Source organism: Ammospiza caudacuta, chromosome 9 (genome assembly GCF_027887145.1).
Source record: "Ammospiza caudacuta isolate bAmmCau1 chromosome 9, bAmmCau1.pri, whole genome shotgun sequence".
Lineage (NCBI taxonomy): Eukaryota > Metazoa > Chordata > Aves > Passeriformes > Passerellidae > Ammospiza > Ammospiza caudacuta.
This window is the reverse complement of record NC_080601.1, coordinates 22534267-22557382: the sequence shown is the minus strand read 5'-3', so window position 1 is coordinate 22557382 and position 23116 is coordinate 22534267. Positions and strand designations below refer to the sequence as shown.

The following is a 23116-nucleotide window of genomic DNA, read 5'->3' as shown; positions in this document are numbered from 1 at the left end:
ATTCAGGAAAAACAAAATGTAATTGTGTCAGTGAAGAAACTGGTCTTAATAAACAGTGTTACTTAACACACAGATGAAAGTGAAAAAATCATCACCTTGTCCATTTTCTTGAGGTTTGTTTTTCTTCCAAAATTCAATCTCTCGCTGCAGTTCCTCTAGTTAACATCAAAGAACAGTAATGTGAATTTTCAAATCAATACCAGGTATAAAATTAGAAAGAGCTATATTCCCCCCACCAACCCAAACAGTTCCCAAAACCAAATAAGAAACTTACGTTCTCGAAGTCCAGGCACCAACTTAAATATAATTTCCTCTAAGGTGTTATCCAGCCTTTCGGAGGGAAAAAATACATTTGACATTAATGGATACTAGCATTTTAAGTCTTTTTAGCGTTTAAATAACAAAAGCTTTTGAGTAACGAGTTGCATTTTTCTAGTAAATAATGATCCTATCCTGTCAAAGTCAACTGATTTTAGTTTGAGAGACGACATGCATTAAAGCTTATCTCAACCATATCCTAAATGGATTTATCATAGAAATAACGAAGGAATTACTTTTTTAACATATAAAGATAAGAATGAAGCAAAAGATAAAAACATTATACTCTAAAATTTTTATTACTGAATTTGTATTACACGCAAACAGCAGTGCTACTAGAAGGAACAAACTGGAAAAGTAGTATTCAATTTTAAGGTCCAGCTCATGAGTAGTAAGCACAAAAATGATAAACTCCATTATCATACTAGGTGTTGAAGTGCTTTGGTAATAAGCCTGTTACAAAACCTGAATAGACTATTTCCTACTTACCATACCACAGCAAAGCAGTTTCGGCAGGATAGAGAAGACCACAGAGCACCCATGCTGCTCTGACTTGATAGTTCTCAGCACCCAGCACAGTTAATTTGAACTATTTAAATCTGCCATGTGTTGTACACCAGAAGAGAGTACACTGCACAGGCATGTCCTCTGATACCCTGATATTAGTGCCAAAACTAGTTATCACAGTCCCTTCCAGTGTACACACTGCAGTTACTCTTGTTGCTGAAGCTAAAATACTTTTCTTTCCTTTTCTCTTAATTTAACCAACTATTCTATCCATTTAGTTTATCATCTGCTTTCTAGTTCTACTTCCTCTCCTGGTCTCTCATCCTTCAGTTTCCTCTGGCTTTCACTCTGTTTCCTTTTCCTTCCTCTCCTTTGCCCTTTATGTTCTCCTCAACAGAAACTCCCATTGCCCACAGCCTAAACAAAAAGTCATGACAAAATAAAATACTAAGTAATACAGAGAAATTAAGTATCTTGACATTCAGTCAGAATCTGGCATATTTTAAATTGCCTTATTTTTTCATCTCAATAACAATATATTTCTTTATATACATATTTGCAAATACATGTGTGTACGTGGTATTAATAATACACTATAGGCCTGCTAAAAAAACATAGCTGTTCTGTCATTTGTTCACCAACAGCTGCAAAGCAGGAGTAAGAATGAATGTTTTTATTGTTGAGGAATGTCTACAATCAATATAAATTGATAACAATCATCTTAAAATAAATACATGAGTATTCAAGGTTCTCCTTAGAGAATTTGTACTTGCACTTTACAACTAGACCCATTACCCAACCATCAAGTTCTGAGACCAGATCCCTGTGGCATCCATCAGTAGATTCAGTCATACCATAGAAATATTTTTGTTTCAGCTACAACCACAACCCATTTTTATTGCTTCTTCTTAAGGGGACAACAACAACAAAAATTCAGCAAGTGAAACATCCCTCCCATAAAAAAGAGACAGCACTTTGTCACAGATAAGAAGGAAATTAAAATTGTAGGATGTCTGAGTGCTGGCTTTCTGATAGATACAAGGTAGGTCTACCTTCCCAGGTGGTGTAACTTGCAGCCTTCTCTGTCAGTATCTGAGGGAACTACATGGTGCTGCTTTCTGTGAGGTTCCCACAGCAGAGCACTGGGAACTTGGGAACATGCCTTAGAAATGGAATTCATTTCACACTGTAAGAAAGCTCCAACCTTCATAATTTACTCATTAAAAGAAATGAAATGAAATAAGGACTTCAAAAGAGAACACTACTACCTTAATTAAAAATCCCTCTGTTCTTGAGGATGGTATAATACATGCTGGTTTTCTTTCATTTATTTTTGAAAATTCCCATTTAGCACATTCTAATTTACTTTCAATGGCTCAAAACAAAAGTCACTGGTAATGCTAAGATAGCAAAAAAAATCCAGTATACTTTGCAAATTTACCATGCTAGAAGCAAGAAGTGGCTTCCCACTCTAGTCAATACCTAATTTTTCTCCAAAAACTAAACAAAAAAACCCAAAAAACTTCTTTCTTTACAGAGGATAAATAGTAATCAATACTCTGATAGGGAGCGGAAAAAAAAGTCCAATCTGATCTTTAAATGCAGGGAAACATGAAATTATTACAAGATTCTCAATTTCAGATGCATCTTTCAGTGTTCCCATAATCCACACATGTAAGCAGTCTGACATAAATATTTGTATTTTTGTGTCTCACATCAAACTCATTCCAAAATGAAACTACTTGAAAAAAGTGGTCTCAGTCATTTACTATGATACTTCCTGTTAATGCTGAAAAATGAACATTGATATTTCAGAGATACCTCTTTCCATTCCCACATCTTCCAACCATCTTCCAAGTCTCCAAACCAGAACATATAGAAAAAAGAATCAAGAATTTCTGCCAGCTTAGTATAGCTCATTTTTCCAACCCTTCTATAATACTGAATGAGTTACAAGATCAGCATCTGGTAATCTGATAATTACCAGCAAATGTGAACCAAACTAAGACTATTGCTCAGGAAAACTTGCATGCACAGGGCTATGCTAGCAAGAGAAAAAAGAAGTCTGCCCCTATGGCATTATCAACACAGACCCTATTGAGTACTGATGATGCAGAATTCTGCTAAATTAGTAAAAGGAATTCTTAAAATTTAACACTCTTCCTACATTTTCATTTTAGAGCTCAATGTTGAATTTCAGACTTATTCTTGTAGATACAAGAGACCCTAAATGCTGCCAAATAAGAGATACATCTAAAAAGCCCACATAGTTATGAAGTTACTCAGAATTGAGTTTAGAAGAAGTTTATAAAGCTTATCTGAGAGATCTTAGTTAAAACTCCTAAGTGGTGTTCAACACAATTTCTCAGAAAATGACTGCATTCTTTAGCAATGATGGGGCTGATCTCCATGGTCAGAGTGTAACTCTTGTATTAAGTTATGCAGGCAGCATCCAGGAAAGATAATTCCATTGCATGGCTCATGTGCTCTTCTGATTATTAGTTTAGCAAATGTTTAAAGCTGGTTCATAAAATACAACCAGGAAACTACTAACTATATGCAGTTTCTTGGCAAAGAGACCAAATGACTCTAAAAGGAATTGCAGGAAATAATTGCAGAGAAAATAGCTCTTCTCACATTTCTGGCTTGTGCTCTCAACTTTCCTCACTCATCTATAATTTCCTGCTCAAAGGACAATATTTGTTTACTAAACAACTATTTTATGTTTAAGAAAATGCATTTTTCATCTCATATGAAGTGATCCTATGAGAATAAAAGAAATATTTCTAAATGCTTTTGTTTTCAGCTTATTATTAGCCTACAGCATATTCTGTTATGACTCACACAGCACCTCAGAAACTGACAGGAAATCAGAAAAATAATCTACATGAACCTGCTCAGCCCCACCCTTCCAAAAATATTCAGATGACAAAGTCTTAGGCCAATAACACCCTTTACAGTTGCTGAATTGAATCTCTTTCAGTTATGCTCTTGGTACATAATTGGGAATGGATGTGTACACATGGATCAGCAAAAATCAATGCAATATATGACAAATTGTAACAAAACCAATGACATCAGAAAATTATACCAAGCCTAGTAAATTCCAGATGGAAATTTATATTTTTACATTAATGTAAGAATAAGTCCTTCTAAGTTCACAACAGTATTACAAAACAATAACACTGGGGGATGGGGTGGAGGTAGTGTTGGAAGAGAAGGCACAGAGACTCTTCATCACTCCAAGAAAACATGAAGTTCTTCCAGTTATGATGACATTTGCAAACTTTTCTACCTTATTGGATGTCTATCATCTTTGTTTCAACATAGCACCACTAAAAGTGAATCCAGAATTTAATTTAAAAAAATTTTAAAAGGTGTGTTAATACAATATTAAAAACTCAAAAAAGGGTATTTTTAATGTAAAAACTTATTTTCATGAGTGTCTTTTCATTAATCTTACAGCAGATTTCAATTCAGATTGGTGGACTTATGCCTTGAAAAACATAGCTTTTAACATGACTAATTTTCTATATGCTGCTCTAAAAATAAAAATTTGCCATGAGGTTTGGAATGCCCTAAATAATTTCAAAAAACAACCCTCTAGAATTTAATTTCACATAAAGAATAAAAGGTATCTGGTTCATTTATTTGCTAATAGAGATATTATTTTTTAACTTGTACAATAGAAGCACTATTTCTGTCTCTTTCCCTTATGTTTCCTCCTTTTATTATATCTGAAAAATTCAATTTAGACTGTAGTGGGAGCTGAGAAAATGACAACCTATATGGCTTAGAAGAGTTCATATATGCATTACAAAAATAAGCAAAACAATTATTGCCCTTTTAGGATAAACACATTAGGATTTTTTTTTTGTTGTTGTTCTCGCATTTCAGCAAATGCTGTGAAATAGATTCTTACCTTAACATTTCTAGTGGATTGGTCTCATGCACTTGGTTGCCACACCTGGGACAGTCATTGCTGTCTTCAAAGTGTTGAACAATACAAGTCTTACAAACTAAGACAGAGAAGGAGAAAATAAAAAGAAAAAACCCCCTTAGACAAAATCCAAGTAATATTGCTTGAGTATGACCTAATGATACATGGTAGCTACCTCATACATCAGAAATAAAAGAGTATTATTGTAAAGTAAATAATTACAATGTATCTTATCCCTTTCTTGTTCCCCAAAACCATTGTTAGTACTGCTCCACTGGGACACCAAGCTCAGCAGCACAGGCTGGACAAGCACTTTAAATTATGAGATATTTCAGCTACTTAGAATTCTCCCAGCATCACAACACATGAAGCCACCACCTTAAAGAGCAGGTTAAAGAACACCTTAAAGCCTGTCCCATCTTAAAGGGCAGGTTCTCAGGTGGGTGCTGGGGAACTTCCACCATCACCTCAGCTGATCTGAAATAACTTACATCAGTTCAATGGTGTTGCTTGCAGCTGAAAATACTGGTTTAAATACTTAATGTAAGAAAAAAGGTCACAGAAATTGTACACAGGTTCAAAGTGTTTCCTTTTTGACACGGTGCTTTCCAAAGCAATGACAGAATGTACACTCAACATTTAATATTTGAACCTCATAATGAAAAATCAGGATCAGGACCATGGTAAGTACCAATAAACCCAAACCAACAACAATGTCAATTTAAAAACCAATCAACTGAAAGTAAACTAAACAAGGTGCTACACTACTGTTGCTTCCAAATGATCAATTACAGACTGTAGATTTTAATGTTATTAATTATGGAAGCCAAGCTGATGAGAACAAATATGCCTGCTAATATTACTGCACAACAGTGTTCTGGATGGAGATAAACTCTACCCTCTTCTTATTATTAATTCACCTACACTGAAATAAGAACTGCAAATTCATCAGTAAATGGACTGAAAAAATAAATGGACTGCTGTGACTGCAATATGCTTTCTGCTGAAACGCTGTAAATTTTTTCATCAATTACTTAAAGAAGTATAAACATCTCTAAACAAGTTTGTAAATCCTAATTATAAGACTCTAGGAATCTTGAACTTCCTTTAACAAACAAAGCCTATATTTGCTCAGAAGGGTTATATCAAATCAGCTGATGCTGATAACGCACACATATTAAACCTCCATGTAGGTGTTTCTTCCATCTGCTTTAAATCACTAACTTAAAGACCTTAACTTTACAGCCCAAGATTGTCAAGGAACTGTAAAATAACTCTTCTGTCAGTTAAGCATTTCAGCTGCAGCACCTGATAGCTCCTAATCCCAGTGTCTATATCTACCTGAATTCACTGCTTCTGTCAGGAGAAGGTGCATGGCTTAGTGGTGGGTGAGGACAATACCAATGAACCACCAAGTTGAGAGTTACAGGCTGTCTCAGAAATGCCATTAGTTGGAAACCTCAGTTCAAAGAGTGTGGGGGAGAAAATGGCTGAGGAGCAAGTATGATGATGAAATCATGGAGTCTAGCAGATGTAAATTACTGTCATCTGGAAATTCACGTAAAAGTCACTGAGGGAAGCAACAGAAGAGTTTGGCTTACTCTAGACCTCTTCTAACTTGACTTCATAGAAGCTGAGCTTAAAGATAACTCTTTTTCAATGGAGTTTCATCTGCTAACTCCTGTAACAAAGGAAGGAGTTAGTCTTTATGTTTTTGGTAAACCTTCTGTCTGGTATAAACAGCAGCATCTCTATGGAGTCTTTCTAGCCTGAGTTAAAATGATCAAGAATAAACAAAGTGGGAAAATTTGTACAACTGTTCAATATTAATTTCAGAATTGATAAACACAACCCCTAAGCTTCTCTTGTTTGGAAAATGTCCAGGCTGGAAGAGGCAATGAGCAACTTGAACTAGTGGAGGGTCTCCTTGCCCATGAGAGGAGGGTCAGAACTAATTAAGGGTCTGTTCCAGCCCAAACCATTCTATGCATTTTTCTTTTTGCAACAGAGACTCAGAGAATTAGCACAAAAATTCTTCAAAAGGAGAACGGGCTTTGTTTCAATACCAGAGTGATTTGGTTTCTTTTCTGTAAGCAACAGAATTAGCCTCCTTCTGAAAGGATTTCCTTGCATTCTAGAAAAACTTTCTGAAATTCTTAAGAGAATTTAATTCCCTTCACTTGTTCCCAGGATTTCTGCTCCACTCATGTCAGAGGAGTTCTTGAAGTCTGTGATGAGATGACACTGTTCTTACTGCATTGAGTTGTCTTGTAAAGATATTTTACATTTGAGCTTCCTAGGTTTTTTGTTTGTTTTCCAAACTAAAGACAAATAGGCCCTATCTGAGCTATAGCTTCCATTTACATCCAGAAGAAATCTGAAATTATCCCTATTCAGAAGAACTCCATGCCATGGGATCAATAACTAATACACTTATTTAAGTCAGATAATTGACTCTATAAAATCTCCCAAACATTAAACACTGCTAAACATAAAGCATGTTAATATCAACAATAATGTAAATGGAAGAAATTTTTATAATAGAAACTAATTTATGCAAAGGAACTAAATTCCTCAGTCTGAATACATTTTTGTGCTCTCTTTATACCTTTTGTTTCTCAGAGGAGACAACACTGTTGGAAGGCATGCATGGTCCAAGAAAGGACCTAATAATTAATTAAGAGCTTCATTTCCAGCATAGGAAAGGTCTTTGAGTAGAACATATGATGAGAAGACATCATAAGGAACCTTATTCCAGTCCTATATAGATGTTTCTCTAAGCCAATAAACACACAGATCTGGATCATGTGCTTGTACAACCAGCTCAATACCATAAAAATCCCCTTGAAACTGTAAATCAATACTGAAGTAATCCAACCAACTTTTGCTTTTTCTTGTGTAGAGTTATGGTGCTATGAGGATTTGCTGACCACAACTAAATGTGATTTACCAACAAGAATATAAGGGTAAAAATACATAGAAATTCTAGCATGGAAGAATAACAAACTGATACATGATACTCCTAGTGGGATCATCAACCAAATATTTTCCTATATGATAGGTATAATCGTCCTCTGTTACTCTCAATGTAAAACACTGAACATTTTTCAAAGCCTATCTCTTTGCAGTTTCAGAAAACAGGATGAAATCTAAACATTGGGTGAAAAAGGTAGGCAAAAAGGGAATCCTTAAACACAATTAAATTACAAATATCATTAATTCACCACCTTAGGGAAAAAAACAAACTACAAATCAAAACCCCTGAATGCTTCCAGTACAGATTAACAAAATAACATGGTTTCATTAGCTTTGCTGTAGGTCATGGTAGGGCAGCAAACAGGCAAAAGAAAACTGCTTAACCTAAATGTACAGTCTGCAGAATTTTGAGGAATATGCTACACATGCCAGTGAAATAAGAACTTGAATTTCATTGTCGTTCAATGACATTTCAGATGAGACACAATAAAAGTTAAACTCATGTAAGATGACTTTCTATGGCTGATAAAAGTACTTGTGTGACATATGCTAATTGGCTGGCTGCATAACAATGCTGTTTACCAATACACAGATATCTGGTTCACACATTCTTTCAGGTCTTCATGATCAGATGAAAAACATAGATACAAGTGCCAAGACTGTGCTGTATGTCACAAACAAACAAAAAAAGGACATCTCTTGTGAATATCTACATACATATGTATCCATCCAGGTTACTGTTTAAATGTTGATTAATGAGGGACCTAAATAAAACTTCATATTGCATTTTTAAAATAAAGTATTCTACAAGATAACATTTAATTAGTTAATTGTGGTACAAATTCTTTGTCAGAACTCATCCTTTGAATTCTTCCAAAGATTTCCTCTCTCAAAGTTAATCACTCTGATTCAGTGAGCAAAGGAAGGGCACAGGATATGCACAGCTAGTGGAACATCAAACCCATCTAGTGGAACATCAAACCCATCTCACTGACGGCACAGAGGTGCAACAAGGCATTTGGTGTATTTACTGAAGTATTTAATTATCTACCTTAAGCCTGCTTTAAAAACACTTACTTTTAGGGAAAGTGTTTGCTTAAAAACAGGACAGAAAACTTCACTTAACCATTCTTTTCAGAAACTATACAAGTGGGACTACTCCTCTCTTAATTACTTCTACCAGAGACTGTCACACTAGATTTTCTTTTGTTAAAAGGGAGAGAGAATTTCAGCATGTGATTACCAAGAAAGACTTTTTGTGTTGAAAACTACTTAAAAATAACATTTAGGCCCTGCTACACGGCACTGACTAAAGTTTTTGCAGGAGAAGGAGTCTGAAGGCAGCTCAGCTCGCTTGTCTGAGGGTGAGAAATTTTGCTGCAGTGAAGTTTTTTTGGGATCTTGTGTTGACAGCATAGGTTTTTAGCAAAATCTGAAAACCACTCTGGTTGAAAGATTATTTGATATTGAAAATTATTTCTCTGGTAAATTTCCTGCAGGGAAGGATATTTCTGAAAGTTCCTAGTCTGCCTTGGTTGGCAACTTCTTAACACAAATATTAGAGACCAACTAGGAGTAATGCACCTTTTGATCTCCTGTTCACAAACAGGGCAAAGTTGGTGATGAATACAGCCACAGAGAGCAGCTTGCCTTGAGGTGAGCTGAGGATCTTGAGAAAGGGTACGCACTTAAAGTACAGTTAGGACTCTGAACTTCAGGAGATAGGACTTTAGCTTGTTTAAGCTCATCAGATTTCCCAAGGAGACTATCCTTGGAAAGAGACTTAAGAGAGCTGGCTGAGCTATACAGTCCACTGTATAGGGAATTATGTCAGAAGAACTGCTTAGTGCACAAGAATTGCTTAGTGCACATGGTTCCTAATTAACATGCAAAAGTAGATCATATTAGAAGTGGAAACAAGAATGGGAAACAAAAGGATATAAAATCACTACTCTGGCACTTAAAGGTAGGAAAGCCAAGGACCAGCCATAGCTAAAACTGATGAGAGACATAAGGGAATTGTGTAAGTATGCTAGTAGCTGAAGGAAGCTTAGATAAAATATGCCTGTTAATGAATGAGGGAAACAACTCAGGAATAGCTTATACAGAGAGGTTTGAAGTCCTCAGTATCTTTTTGCCTTGGTCTTCACAGGCAGTGCTTGATCCTCCCTGCATACTAGCTTGATTTGTGAAGGAGAGGGATGATCAACAGCCAAGGAGCAGCAGGTTAAAGTCTACTGAGAAAGACTGGATGTACTTAAACCTACAGGCCAGGTAGGATTCACTAAGATGAAATCTTATCCCCATAATCAGGGTGATTATGAGAGGTACCTGATGACTAGATAAGAGTGGTGTGTTATGGCCACCTGTAATAAAGAGAGGAAGGATGGCCCAGGGAAGTACAGCTAAACAGCCTCCTCTAGCTCACTGGGAAGATGGCAGATTACATCATGTCCCTTGGAGTCAATTTCCAGCTATGTGAGGGACAAAAATGTAATCAGAAAGTTGAAACAGCAATTTGCCAAAAGCAAATCATGCTATAGGCTGGCAGGTGATGCAATAATAGCTTGTACCATTTGAACAGCAGTTACAGGAGTGACAGAGCCCATCTTCTGGGGAGTGGTAAACAGTATCACAAGGAGCAATGGTCACAAGTTGACATTTGGCAGGACATTCAGAAAAACTAGATAAAGACTGTAGCACTGGAAATGATTATTAAGAGAAGCTGTGGAGACTCCATGCCTAGAAATTCAAATGTCAGCTACACAGAGACATGGCTTGACCTGGTAGAGTAGTGGCAACTAACCTGCCTCTTGCATGAAGTTAGCCTAGACAACCTCCAGATGTTTGTTGATGATTTCAGCCAACATTTCTACAATAGTGTAAACAGTCTGTTATTTTTTAAGATACTAAAGAATGTTCTTGAGGAAAGTTTATTTTGCAAATTTTGTAAGTGCACACTGTACTAAACAATGGAGTGACTCAGGAGACAGATGAGGGGACATGCCCTTTAGCTCACATCCAGACTGCTTCCATCGTGGTTCTTAAAACATCCTTGACAACTGTGCAACAGACCAGACAAAAAGATTTCAGTCCATAAGACAAAACCATTCTGTTGAAAGTAGCAAAAAAGAATTGAAGTACTGAATTTGCAGACTAAGTAATTCTGCACTAGCACAACTGTTTCCTTTCCAACAGAGATAGGAAAGTTTGCAGTTCTGGTACCCAAGTTGCACTTAGGTATTATTCACCCAGTGAATAGTGGAGTTTTCTGCCCAACATTTTCAGAAGCCCCAGCAGAAACATCTCTTTTTGAAAAGACACTAATTTCTCAGAGCAGGACTTAATATTTTCCAGAAATACAGAATATGCAAATCAACTGCTAATTCCCTGCAGTGGTTACCACTGATCACATTAGTTCCCCTATGATCACTGGAGAACATCTATGTCAATACATGCTTTTCATCTTGTCCAAAGTCATACATTGCACTCCCAGTATCTAATGAATTTAGACTGCTTCTTCAACCATTAATACCTGCAGATTTTGGTCATTTGTACAATACTGCTTTCAGTCATGGCAATTAGTAAGTACAAGAAAAATACCAAAGGACAGTTAAAATCATTGTATACTGTGTATCTATTTGGGCAATACTGAAGAATTATACCTGTATGGTACCATAGCTGCATTTGAAAAAAAAATTAAAAATAAAAAATATTTTCTACAAGATAACTTAGCAGAGTACCTCCCTAAATTCTTCCATCACCTTCTCCTTTGCAGACATAAGATTTGCATATCACTACTGTTTTCAAGTTTTAAATTTTCCTTTCCATCACTGTAATCTTTGTATCTTGGTAACTGAAACTAGACTTTGCTTTAAAGAAACACCACCATCTTTCCTGCATTTCTACTTAAGGACCCAAATATGTGACAGATTTTTGGTGAGAAGACCTGTGTAACTATATGGCAGGTCAGTAAAATTCATGTGCTCTGACCTGGGAACTAGGCAGTGACAGAGCTGACTCAGTGAAGAGCTCACAAACAACAAAAGAACAAAAGAAGCAGATGCTGTTGAGAAGAGAATGCTCCTTATGCCATTAATGTTTTGTAATAGGACCAAAAGTAAAAAAAAAAAAAAATTATGTTAACAAAGATACCACAATAAAAACACTTTTTTCTTAAGTCTGATTTCCGATGTAACTATTTTCCCCTAACCCCAACTTTTAAAAGTTGTCAATGTTCATTAAACTTCAACCATAAAAATATAGCTAATACGGGAATTTTCCCGGTTTCTTAAAAGAGAGAGAGAATTTAATAATATATTTATCTGTCTCTAATAAATTTACCTCTGTTAAGTACCTCAGTCTTTTCCTGATTCTTTGTCACTATTTTCCTCCTCTATCCAATAACGAATGAAAATCTTCCTTAGCACTCCTTTTCTTGATAATATATTTATATAAACATTTAAATTGTCTATTATGGCAGTAGCCAGATTAAGTTCTGGTTGGGCTTTGGTCCTTTTAATTTTCTCTCTTCATAACTTCATGGTGTCCCTGCAGTCCTTCTGGGTTGACTGCCCCTTCTTCCAAACTCAGAAACTCTACTTTTCTTATTAAGATCCAGAGAGGCTTTCTGTACAGCCAGGCTGGTCACCTTCCCTGCCAGCTCATCTTTCTGCACATGGGGACAACCTGCTCCTGGTGCCTTTAGGATTTCCTTCTCAAAGCACATACAGCCTTCCTGGACACTTCTGCCCTTCAGGACTGCCTCCCAAGGGACCCCATCAACCAGGCTACAAAATCTGCCCTCCAGACGTTCAGGGAAGTGGTTCTGCTAAATGCCCTCCCTACTTTTCCAAGAATTGAAAACTATCTTTTTGTGATTGCTGTGCCCAAAGACATCCTCCAACTTTCACAGCACCCACCAGTCCCTCTCTGTTCACAAACAGCAGGTCCAGCAGGGCCTTCCTTACCAACTATGTCAAGAAGTTATCCTCCACCCACTCCAGGAACCTCCTAGACTGTCTTCTCTCTGCTATTTCCAGTAGGCATCTGTTAAACTGAACAAGATCTAGTGACTGCAAGACTTCCCTCAGCTGCTTTTCAAATGTTTCATCTACCTCTTCATTCTGGTTAGGTCATTCCTAACAGACTCCACCGTGGTACCTGCCTTGTTGGCCATTACCCCAGTTCTTACCCATGAACATTCAACTCCATCATCACCATCACTGAGTTCTAGACACTCAAAACACTCCCTAACACACTTCCTGGCGCTACCGTACCAGGTCTCCTTCCTTGCCTCTCCTTTCTGGAGAGTTTTATAGCCATCCACTGCATCCTTCCAATTGTGTGAGTTATCCTGCCAGTTTCTGTGATGGCCACTGTGCTGTAATTTTCCTGCTGCACAGTGCCTTCCATTGTTTTAATTCTCTGTGTGTTTCATGTAGTAGGGATGCAACACCAAATTGTAAAAATTAACAGTGAAGACATTAACAACTGCAAGAACAACACTGCATAGCAACTACAGGAAATGCCAAGGCAAGGATTTTAACTGATATTTATTAAAGGTTTAAAAATGGGAAATCTACCAAAAGACATATGCTTCCTCTTACTCTTCTTTTAGAAGACTTCAAATGTTATTTGGAAAGATATCAAATTCTAAAGGAGGTCCAGTGAAACTACCGGCTAGTCAGAAAAAAATGTAAAAAAAACAAGCATGTAAATATGCTTGTGAAATTAAGATGAGAGAGTTTGACAGGGCCCTTCATATGTTTAATATACTTCATACATGACAATGTATGATGATGTAGTAGGAGCAGAAGACAACCTAAACAACTTTTCCTGACACAGTTTCATTGAAAGAGATCTATTTCCTAATTAAATATTTTGCCACCTTCAAATACTTCTCTGCAGTGTGCTATGGAACACATTAGAGAGATGTGGGCCACTACTGACCAGACTAGTGTATCCATCACACATACTGCCAACAGATACATCAGTTTAAGCTTCAAGCATGGTTATATCATCAAAAGAGCACACCTGACCTAATGATCTCACCTGAGACAGACAGGCCATAGTGATATGTTAGGTGTTAGAGCCAGCACTATCACCACTAGCCTAGGGCAAACAAAAGGGTCTCTGTACTCTGCCAAGTCCAGCAGAGCTGACATACCCTCACAGAATGGGTCTGGTTGGAAGGGAGCCCACTGGGTCATCTGGTCCAACCTCTCTGCTCAAGCAGGGTCATCCCAGAGCACATGGCACGGAATTGCATCCACACTACTCTTGAATATCTCCAATGAGGGAGCCTCCACACCCTCTCTGGGCAATCTGTTCCAGTGCTTGGCCACTGTATAGTAAAGAAGTTCTTCCTCATGTTCAGGTGGAACTTCCTGTGCACCACTTTCTGCCCATTGCCTCTTGTTCTACTGTTGGCACTAATAAGCAGAGCCTGGCTCCATCCTCTTGACATCCACCCTAGATATTTACACACCTTAATGAGGTCCCCTCTCAGCCACCTCTTCCTGAGCCTGAACAGGCCCAGCTCCCTCAGCCTTTCCTTGGAAGAAAGGTACTCCAGATCCTTGATCAAGTCAACTTACTACTCTGCTGGACCTGCTCCAGGAGCTCCATATCTCTCTTGTACTGCGGAGCACGGAACTGCACACAGTTCAAGATAACCCAGACTGCAGACCAGTGTTTAGGAAACTTCAGAAGAGACTGGATTAATTAAAAATATTTAATATAAAAATTCAGTAAACAAAAACAAGCAGAGTGGCCAGATGAAACACATTAACACTTAGAAATAAACAAAAAAACTTATGAAGGAGGGACTATTTTGCCAAGTATTACTTACAGGTATGGAGGCACTCCGTTACTGTAGTTGGCTTGATGAGATAGCCTTTACAGATATAGCAGGTGATATGAGGATTGAAATCTTTCACCAAGTGCTTCCTCTGAGTAGCCATTCGTGGAGCAGGAAACGCTGGCAGAGTGCTTGGGGCCAGAGAAGCAAGTCTGAGAGGCGCCGATGTCCACAGTTCACGAGAGCTGCGGCGCTGCTCTGTGCAGCTGGACTTCTCCAGGCATTTGATCCTAATTCCGCAGGTCTCACTGAGACACGGCTCGTAACTCCTGCTCCTGTGCCGGGCGAGTCATTTTCCTACCTGTAACACACGTGGAAAACGAGAGCTCTGTGAACCTGGCCGGCCAGCGGCGATGCCCCGGAGGGCCAACGTCGCCATGAACTTGGCAGCGTTCGGGGCTGTAATTTACATAACAGCAGCCGCCGTGCGCCGGCAGCCGCGCTCCGAGGCCGTGCCCCCGCCCCGCCGGGCTCCGGCGGCCGCCGGGACGGGCCGGGGCCCGCGGTGACAGGTGCAGGGGCCGCGGCCACAGCCCGCCCGGCACGGCACAGCCCGCCCCGCTCCGCCCCGCCGGGCCCGCAGGCCGCGCCGGGCCCGCGGGGAGCAGCCCCCCGCCGCCCCGGCCGGAGAGGGCGGCGGCCGCCCGGCTCTGCCCCCGCTCGCCCGACTCCCGTCCCTCCCCTCCCGCACCTGCGGCGCCTCCCGCCCCCGCCGCAGCCCCGGCCGTACCTGGCGCAGCCCCGCGGCCTCGGGCGGGCGCCCGGCGAAAGAGAAAGGGAAACGCCGCGCGCCTCCCCCGCTCGGAGCGCTCCCTCCTCCCCGCCGGGCTGCCGCGGCCGGTCCCGGGGCGGGCGGGACGGGCGCGCAGGCGCTGCTCCCGGCCGAGCCCGCTGCGCCACAGCCCGCAGCGCCGCTCGGGGCGGCGGCGGCCGGACGGCAGCGGGGCTCCGGGCGGCGCTGCCCGCCCCAGGTGAGCGCGGCGGCGGCGCCCTCCTCTCGGCACACACCCGCCGGGGCACCGGCGCCGTTTCTTGAAAATAACTTCAGCTTCTGCCCGTGGAAGGGTGGAAGTTAAACCCCTTTCTCCAGCCCGCAAACGCAAACACTAAGCACTGCACTAAGTTAGCCCGAATCCCGTGAAAATACGTGAGCTTTCCTCGAACCGGGACCAACTAGCCAACGGCTTAGCACGAGTAAAAGCTGTCCCCGTGGTTCAGTGCATCTGCTTTTGCCCTTCCTAGTCACAGAAATCCATCATATTACCAGGTAATTACCCATAAAACTAATGCTGCCTTAATTTTCCAATTGTGCTGTTTCTTGAAAATTTCTTTAATACTGCATTTAAAATTAATGACATAAACATAAGGAGACATTTCCTATATCAGCTGCAATGCCACCACATTACCTGCAAATGTTTTAGATCTTTGCTCTTCTGTTCTGCATTTTGAGATAAATGCTCATTTTGCAGTGGGCCTCCAGTGCACTCTTCCCTTTCATCCTTGTGTAAGTACTGCAACAGCTGAAGGCTTTAATAACTTTGGCCTGTTTCTGCCATCCAGTCCTACTGCTGAAATATTTACCAGGCAATAGATCTCCATTAACATAATTTCAATGGCTAGTCTGAATCAGGTGCATCAAAAACTGTTACAATTAAAGTTACAGTGCAATGATGAATGCATGATAACCCAGACAGAGCAATTCAACAGAATCTGAATGATTTTTCCCGATAAAATGTTCGTCTTGTATGAGGTTATTTCTCCACAACATGAACAAAAGTTTATATAGCTAAAAATCTTTTGAAGCAGCACAGAATCATAGAATATCCTGAGCTGGAAGGAACCCACAAGGATCATTGAAGTCCAGCTCCCTTCCTGCACAGGAGCATCCCTGAGTCACACCACGTGCCAGGAAGCATTGTCTAACTGCTTAACCAACTCAGGCTTGGTGCTGTGACCTCTTCCCTGGGGACCCTGTTGCAGTGCCCAACCACCCTCTTGGGTGAAGAACCTTTTCCTAAACCTCCCCTGACTTGGCTTCAGGCCATTTCCTCGGGTCCTGTCACTGGCCACCATAGAGAAGAGATCAGTGTCTGCCTCCCTGCTCCCCTCAAGAGGAAGCTGCAGACTCTATGAAGTCTCCCCCTGAGCCACCTGCTCCTCACAAGGCTTCCCCTCTAGGCCCCCCACCATCTTCAGAGCCCTCCCTGGACAATCACTAGCAGCTTTAGATCTTTCTTACATTGAGGGGGCCCAAAGTGCCCCAGCACTCAGGGTGAGGCTGCACCAGAGCAGAGGACAAGGGGTCAGCCCCCTGCCCAGACTGGCAGGGGATGCTGTGCCTGATGCACCCCAGGATTCAGTATAGCTTAATGGAGTTGTGTTTTGATGGTTTAAACCTTCTACTGCTACCTGTTATTTGCAGTTTTATACCACAAAACACACACTGACAAGTCACAGGCTAAACACTAAATAGAGAAAGAGACAACAAAAACTATATACATATCATGGGAATATTTTCATTAGTCACATTCAGTTGGTTTAGTAGAATTTGACGTATTTCAGAATGTGCATAAGAGTGGCCCTGCCCAAATGTAGTTTGATACAGCATTATTAAACTTATATACATACATTTAAAACAGGCAGCTGCTGATGCTCTCCTGGCTGTTTCCAAACCACTGCATCTGATAAGACTTTTTTTAAAACTAAATTATATTCTAAGTGGGATTTCATAGCATAGTTTATCAAGTGTCCCATTTGAGAAAATAAAGAACCCAACATTTTCTAAATGAATTAATTCAGCTGGGCTCATGTTTACACGGTAATGGATGCACAGTATTCTATTCAAGCACATTAAAAACTCAGTTATGTCATTCATTATACTGTGTAGGCCATGCAGTAATGCTCACACAGCAGTTGGGATACTTGCAGACTACACAAGTGGTATTGATCCCCGTAAGTCAGGCTGAAGTCCCTCTTTTAAGGACAAGCAGTCCCATGCCAGGTAAGTGATAGCATACATGACAAATTCTTGCCTCATCTCTCCACAGTGCAGGAACTCAGTCCTGCTGGTACCAAGGTGATGCTGACTGAAGGTGATGAAAGCTGAGGCTTTTAGCGCCTTTCCAGACCACAACATAAAGAACAAATGTGAAGCAGCACAGAAGAAGCTCTCATTTCATTATCAGAGGAAAGTAGATCCTTAAGTACTTTTGCTTTATACGATCAGGAAGCAAATTATGTTAATAAATGCCTATGAATTAATTATAAATTCAAAGATAGCTAACTCCTAGCACTGCATGTAACAGGTTTATTTAAACATACAGGTCCATATATGTGATGTGAGCATTTTGATCTACTTATAGCAGTTCAAAGGTAACAATAGTGTTTGAACAAAAACACTATTCAAGGCAAGGCATTCAACACTATCAAACAAGGCATTCATTTCATATTATGAAAGAAACAGAATTAAGAAATGAACATCAGAGTAGGTAAGTGCCATTAGTGACAGGAAACATGGTGTCCTGGTTCTCTTGCAAATATTTCCTCAGCTCATCTGGTTTCTGAATTTGTTCACAGAGGAAGTCCCAGGCTACTGGGTCAGAAAATTCCTTCAGGGTCTGGCCCATTTTCTCTCATTCCCCACAGCACTCAGGATTTTCCATGCCTGGGTCAGGTGCGTCCTCAACCCCGCTGGACATCTCAGCCCTCACTCTAGACAAGATGCAGACTGTATAGAGGAAGCTTACCAGATAAAATGCCAGGAAAGTAGTCTATTTAACATTCAGGGGAAACAAAATATTCTCAAAAGGTGACATAACAGATTTAAAGAAGAAGGAGAGGAAGGGCTGGGAAACCCCATCCCCTATTCCTCCTCTAACAAACTGGGTGCAGTTACCAATAAATCCCCAAAACAGGCTATTGAAGCTAAGACGAATAAACAACAGACCATGCACATTTTGAACAAACCCCAGTACCTTTGTTAACCCTCTATAAATCATAATCATCATACCCAGCAAAACAGCAATCCTAATCAGTGGCCTTCCTCTGTAAAAGCTACATGTTAGGGACAGTACTGGAGCTATCTGTGGGTAAGAAAACAAGGCTAAGTATAGGGACCAGAAAGACATCAGTGCCTCAAGTCAGAGAGATGTTATAAATTCAGGCAGCATGGCTACTGACTGCTTTATCCCAATACAGGGTAAGTAAAACCAAAATGCAATCAGAACAAATTTTTTTCTACTTCCTCAAGCCCCACATTCGGTATCAAAATATTTGTTCTGGTTTGAGACAAACTTGGGAGAAAACACCCAAAAGGTGTCTCCTCTGAAAAGGCAGATTCCAGCAGCCCTTCCCCCAACCAGTTCAGGAGAAAATCTCCTTGAAGAAAATGGAAAAACGCTGTTTCTTTAACAAGCAAAGTATTCACAAACCTGGAAAAATTGATAATATTAAACAATAAAACCTCTCACTATTCTGAAGAGATGGCAAATTCAGAGAGTTCTTCTGTGGTTCAGAGGGTTCTCCGTGGGTTTGTCTTGGCTCTCACTCAGTCTCTCCAGAGCTCAGGCCTGTCCAGGCTGCAGTGCTACTTGTGGGGGGGGGGGCCTGAGCAATTGTCCTGGCGTTCCAGACCAGGGAAAAGCTGAGCAGTTCCAAAAAAAAGACACTGTCCCAGGAAAAACTTTCTTGACTCAGGTCACAGATGAGAAACCAGGTTAAAAAGCAAAGGAAAGCTGCCCTGCCTCTATCCATGCTGCAGACAGCACACCAAGTGAAAGGACTCTGGGAAGGAAGTGAAGCTTCTGCAGACAAAACTGCACACCACTGCTTCTCCCTCCCTTGGCTCTTGGATCTAAGGCACAGAACTCAACATTCAGCACCAGCAGATGGTGGGGGATACAATACAGTATCATAAAGTCACCCTAGGACACATGGTATGACAGAGCTGGTGACTACAGCCCTCAAATGAGGGGTGAAAATACAGCTGCTGTCATTTTTCTGTTTCTTCAACTTTTGACTCTCTCATCAACTGACTTTCCCTCAGAAGTCCTCAGTGTTCTCTAACACAGTGCTTACTTTTTTAAAAAAGCCAAGTCCTTTTTCACATATATGACTTTCCTAACACATAGAAATGCTGCTTTCTAAGCATTACCATCCTTGAAATCCCTGAATAACTACTGTATCATCCTGATGTGAAACAGAGTAATTACTTACATTTAATATCAATAAAATGTATCTTTTGAAAGGAACACCCAGGACACACAAAAACTTGTGAACTCCAAGCATTTCATTAAAGCAGTTATATTACTTTTTGAAATATACCAACGCTCATTGTCAGCTCCCAAGTAAATTTCAGAGACAAAATAAACATTGATCAATAGAGCCAAATTCTCTGCAAAATTTTACATGAGTGAATAATACTAACTTTGCAAGAAGATCCACATTGGTACAATGTTACATCCTTATCAAGCTACTCTAGAGTCTCTTTCTAGCCAAGTCTCCAACTACCCTCCAGTTATCCTAAGAGTTACTTGTATTTTGTAGATGAAAGAATTACTGAAATCCATCTGAACTAGGAAACTAATAAAACAAAAAATCCTTAGTTTTCTTGATAGAAATTGTGAGGCAATCTGAATGGCATTTAGAGAGAACCACAGCATTCACCTTCACCGGATACTGATTCTCTAGACATCTGATAGAAATGCCATTCTATAGCTTTAAAAAACTTGAAATGTCCACAAAATTCCTTAGGTTGGAAGACATCTCTTGAGATCATCTAATCCAACCTGTCTGCTCAATCAGGGCCAGCTAAAGCAGGTTGTCCAGGACTGATTCCAGCTGGGTTTTGACTGTGTCCATAGATGGAGCTGTACACACTCTCTGGGCAATCTGTCCCAGTTTTGATCAACTTGATAGTGGAAAAAAAAAAGTTTTCTTGTTATCAGATAGAATTTAATGTGTTTCAACTTGTACCTATTACCTCTTTTCCTGTCAGTGGGCACTACTGAGAACAGTTTGATTTCTTTATCTTCATTTCTTCCCATCAAGGAATTATATATGCTGAAAAGATCCACTGAGTTTTTTTTTTTTCCACAGCTGAGCAGTCCCCGAACTCTCCACCTCTCCTTATATGAACAGTGCTCCAATACCTTAAAGACCTTTGGGGCCCTGTGGGGCTCTGAGACTTGCTTCATGTCCTTCTTGTTCTAAGAACTGGACACAGCACTCCACATGTCACTTCATCAGTGCTGCACCACAGACAGGAAAATCAACCTCCCTCAAACTCTAGGCAACCTAGTTAAAATTACTGCATACTTACTCAGGTAGGAAGAAGACCTGGGATCTCTCATTTCCAGTGTTGAATTCCCAATCAAGCAGAACATTATCTAGAATAGAACACTAACTGGGTTGGCAGGACCTTTGGACATCACCTGGCCTAATGCCTTTGCTCAAAGCAGGTCTAATGTTAAAGTTAATTCAGACTGCTCACAGCTTCATCCAAAGAAAGTCTGAGTATATGTAAGGATGGCAATTATACAAACTGTCTAGGCAATTTGTCTCAACCCCTGACTATCCTCATTGTGAATTAATTTATTTGGGTCCAGTTGGAATTTTCCTTGCTCCACCTTGTATACTTTCTCATATATATGAGTAATTTACTAGCAGCAAGTAAACTTAACTCCTACTGCCATTATCCAAGTCTTTGCCATAATCTTGGGATGATGTGACATATTTCTTTGCTTTTTAGGCAAAGAGTACTAACATTGTTTATCATATAAAAATAGTAGTATGCTCAGAGTGAAAACTGCCTTTGATTTGATAGGAAACAATAGGAATCAGGCTACTCTTATCTCCATCAGTTACTCATGAAAATGATCAGCAACGAGGTTTTACATTTCTACCAATAGGGTTTTTCTTCCTCCTCACTAAGCTCTCTATAAGAAGCCATATATTAGCACATAATAGCACTTCTGGGACATATACAGCATTTCTTAATGCTTACTCTTCTTTTATAGCCTAAAGTAAAGTAGCAAAGCAGGTTGCAAAATGCCAACATCTGTATTATTAGGCCATTGACAAATACATAAACAAGAAAAATGCATTCAAGAAGTACTTCAAGTGAAAGGTAAAATTGTGTCACACAGTGTCCCAACTGTGTTGAACTAAATTCCATGAACTTTTTTACAAGTAAGAGAAATCATAAAGTAAGTTCCTACAGACTTTATAATTGGCTGCTAGTAAAGAAGAGAGACTCAAACAAGTGACTCCAGCAAGGGAAAGATGAGCAGCTCTGTATTGTTAAACATTTCCTTAGCACCCTGAAACACTGGTCAGCCATAGCACACACTGTCTCTTCCCAGCTAGGGAACCAGAAAACAAGAAACAAGGTCATAGCAGTGGGAGAGGGAGATTGCCATGCAAGGGAAAAAAACCTCTGAAACAAAAATTGACTAGAAATTGTCACAAGCATGAAGGAGACAATTTAACTTCAGTCACTTGTATGCAGAGGTTGAAGGGAAAAAATATCTGGTTTAGAACATATTATTAGCTAACCATTAAACATATTGAGGGAAGATCTTGTGACCAGTTTGACATACCTCCCTGGAAACAGCAAATTCAAGAGCTGTGATTATAGGCTTCAGAAGTATTGCAAGTATAAAAACAACAATCTATCTCAGCAGAATCCAAACTTTTCAGCTAAAAGCAGCTGTAGATTTAAGTGTGATGGGCATATTTTAAAAAGGTATTTATTTTCCTTCTGTTTCCTTGATTATTTTGTCACTATTCTGGATTTTTATTTTGAGGAATATTTGGAATAGGCATAATTACATACCTCAGACACAAACATATTCAGAAGCTTCCCAGAGGGAGTGAGACAAACTTAGAAAATTTTACAGACCAAATGGTCTGTTCAGTTACCCCAGTGTCCAATGTGTGAACTGTGATCAGCTGTTGGTTTCTGGTTCGTTTGGGTTTTTTAAAGCACAGTGCAGGTATAGATGGCCATGTAGCCAAGCTGATTCTTCATGTGCAAATAACCTAATTGACATTATTTTGGCTTTAAAGGCAAAAACTCTTTGTTATAGTATAAACTTTGTATTGTGCCATAACAGAAGTGGTACATTGGTTTGGTTTTTTTCCCCATAGGTAATTGATTTTTGGTGAAGTGGGGTTAGCCTTTGAAGCATCAGAGACTGCTCACAGGGTTGATACAGTTTCAGGTGGTTTACAAGATAAAAAACCCAAGATGCTTCTGTATCTCCATTTGTCTGTGTGCTTGGTTAAAAACCAGTGATCTGTGGTGGAGTTAGGATCTCTGAGCAACTAAAATACTGGTGGTATTCTCAACCTCTCCTGGATTTATCTCATGGCATGCTGACTTCCAAGCACTTCACTCCGCTGTGCTACATCTCCTTCACAGGGTATTGGAAACAAATATTTTGTGGTTCTTAGCATATTCTGTAGGCTGCAAGGGAGCAGGCATTATTTCAGAGTTGCCTGATTGTGGAGAC

General features: G+C 39.9%; 1 protein-coding gene across 4 annotated transcripts in view; it reads right to left on the bottom strand.

The window, feature by feature from the left end:
* Positions 1-23116, bottom strand: part of PCGF5 (polycomb group ring finger 5) — a 65745-nt gene that overhangs the window by 18943 nt on the left and 23686 nt on the right. For 3 of the 4 annotated variants that reach the window (XM_058810074.1, XM_058810076.1, XM_058810077.1), the window contains exons 1-5: positions 15334-15437; positions 14595-14904; positions 4748-4844; positions 275-330; positions 96-155 (exon numbers count right to left, since the gene is read on the bottom strand). In XM_058810074.1, coding sequence (XP_058666057.1) covers positions 96-155; positions 275-330; positions 4748-4844; positions 14595-14706 — 325 coding nt within the window. In that variant the 5' untranslated portion in view covers positions 14707-14904; positions 15334-15437. Of the gene's footprint in view, positions 1-95; positions 156-274; positions 331-4747; positions 4845-14594; positions 14905-15333; positions 15438-23116 lie in introns of those variants that run through there. The other variant, XM_058810075.1, reaches the window with a different exon arrangement.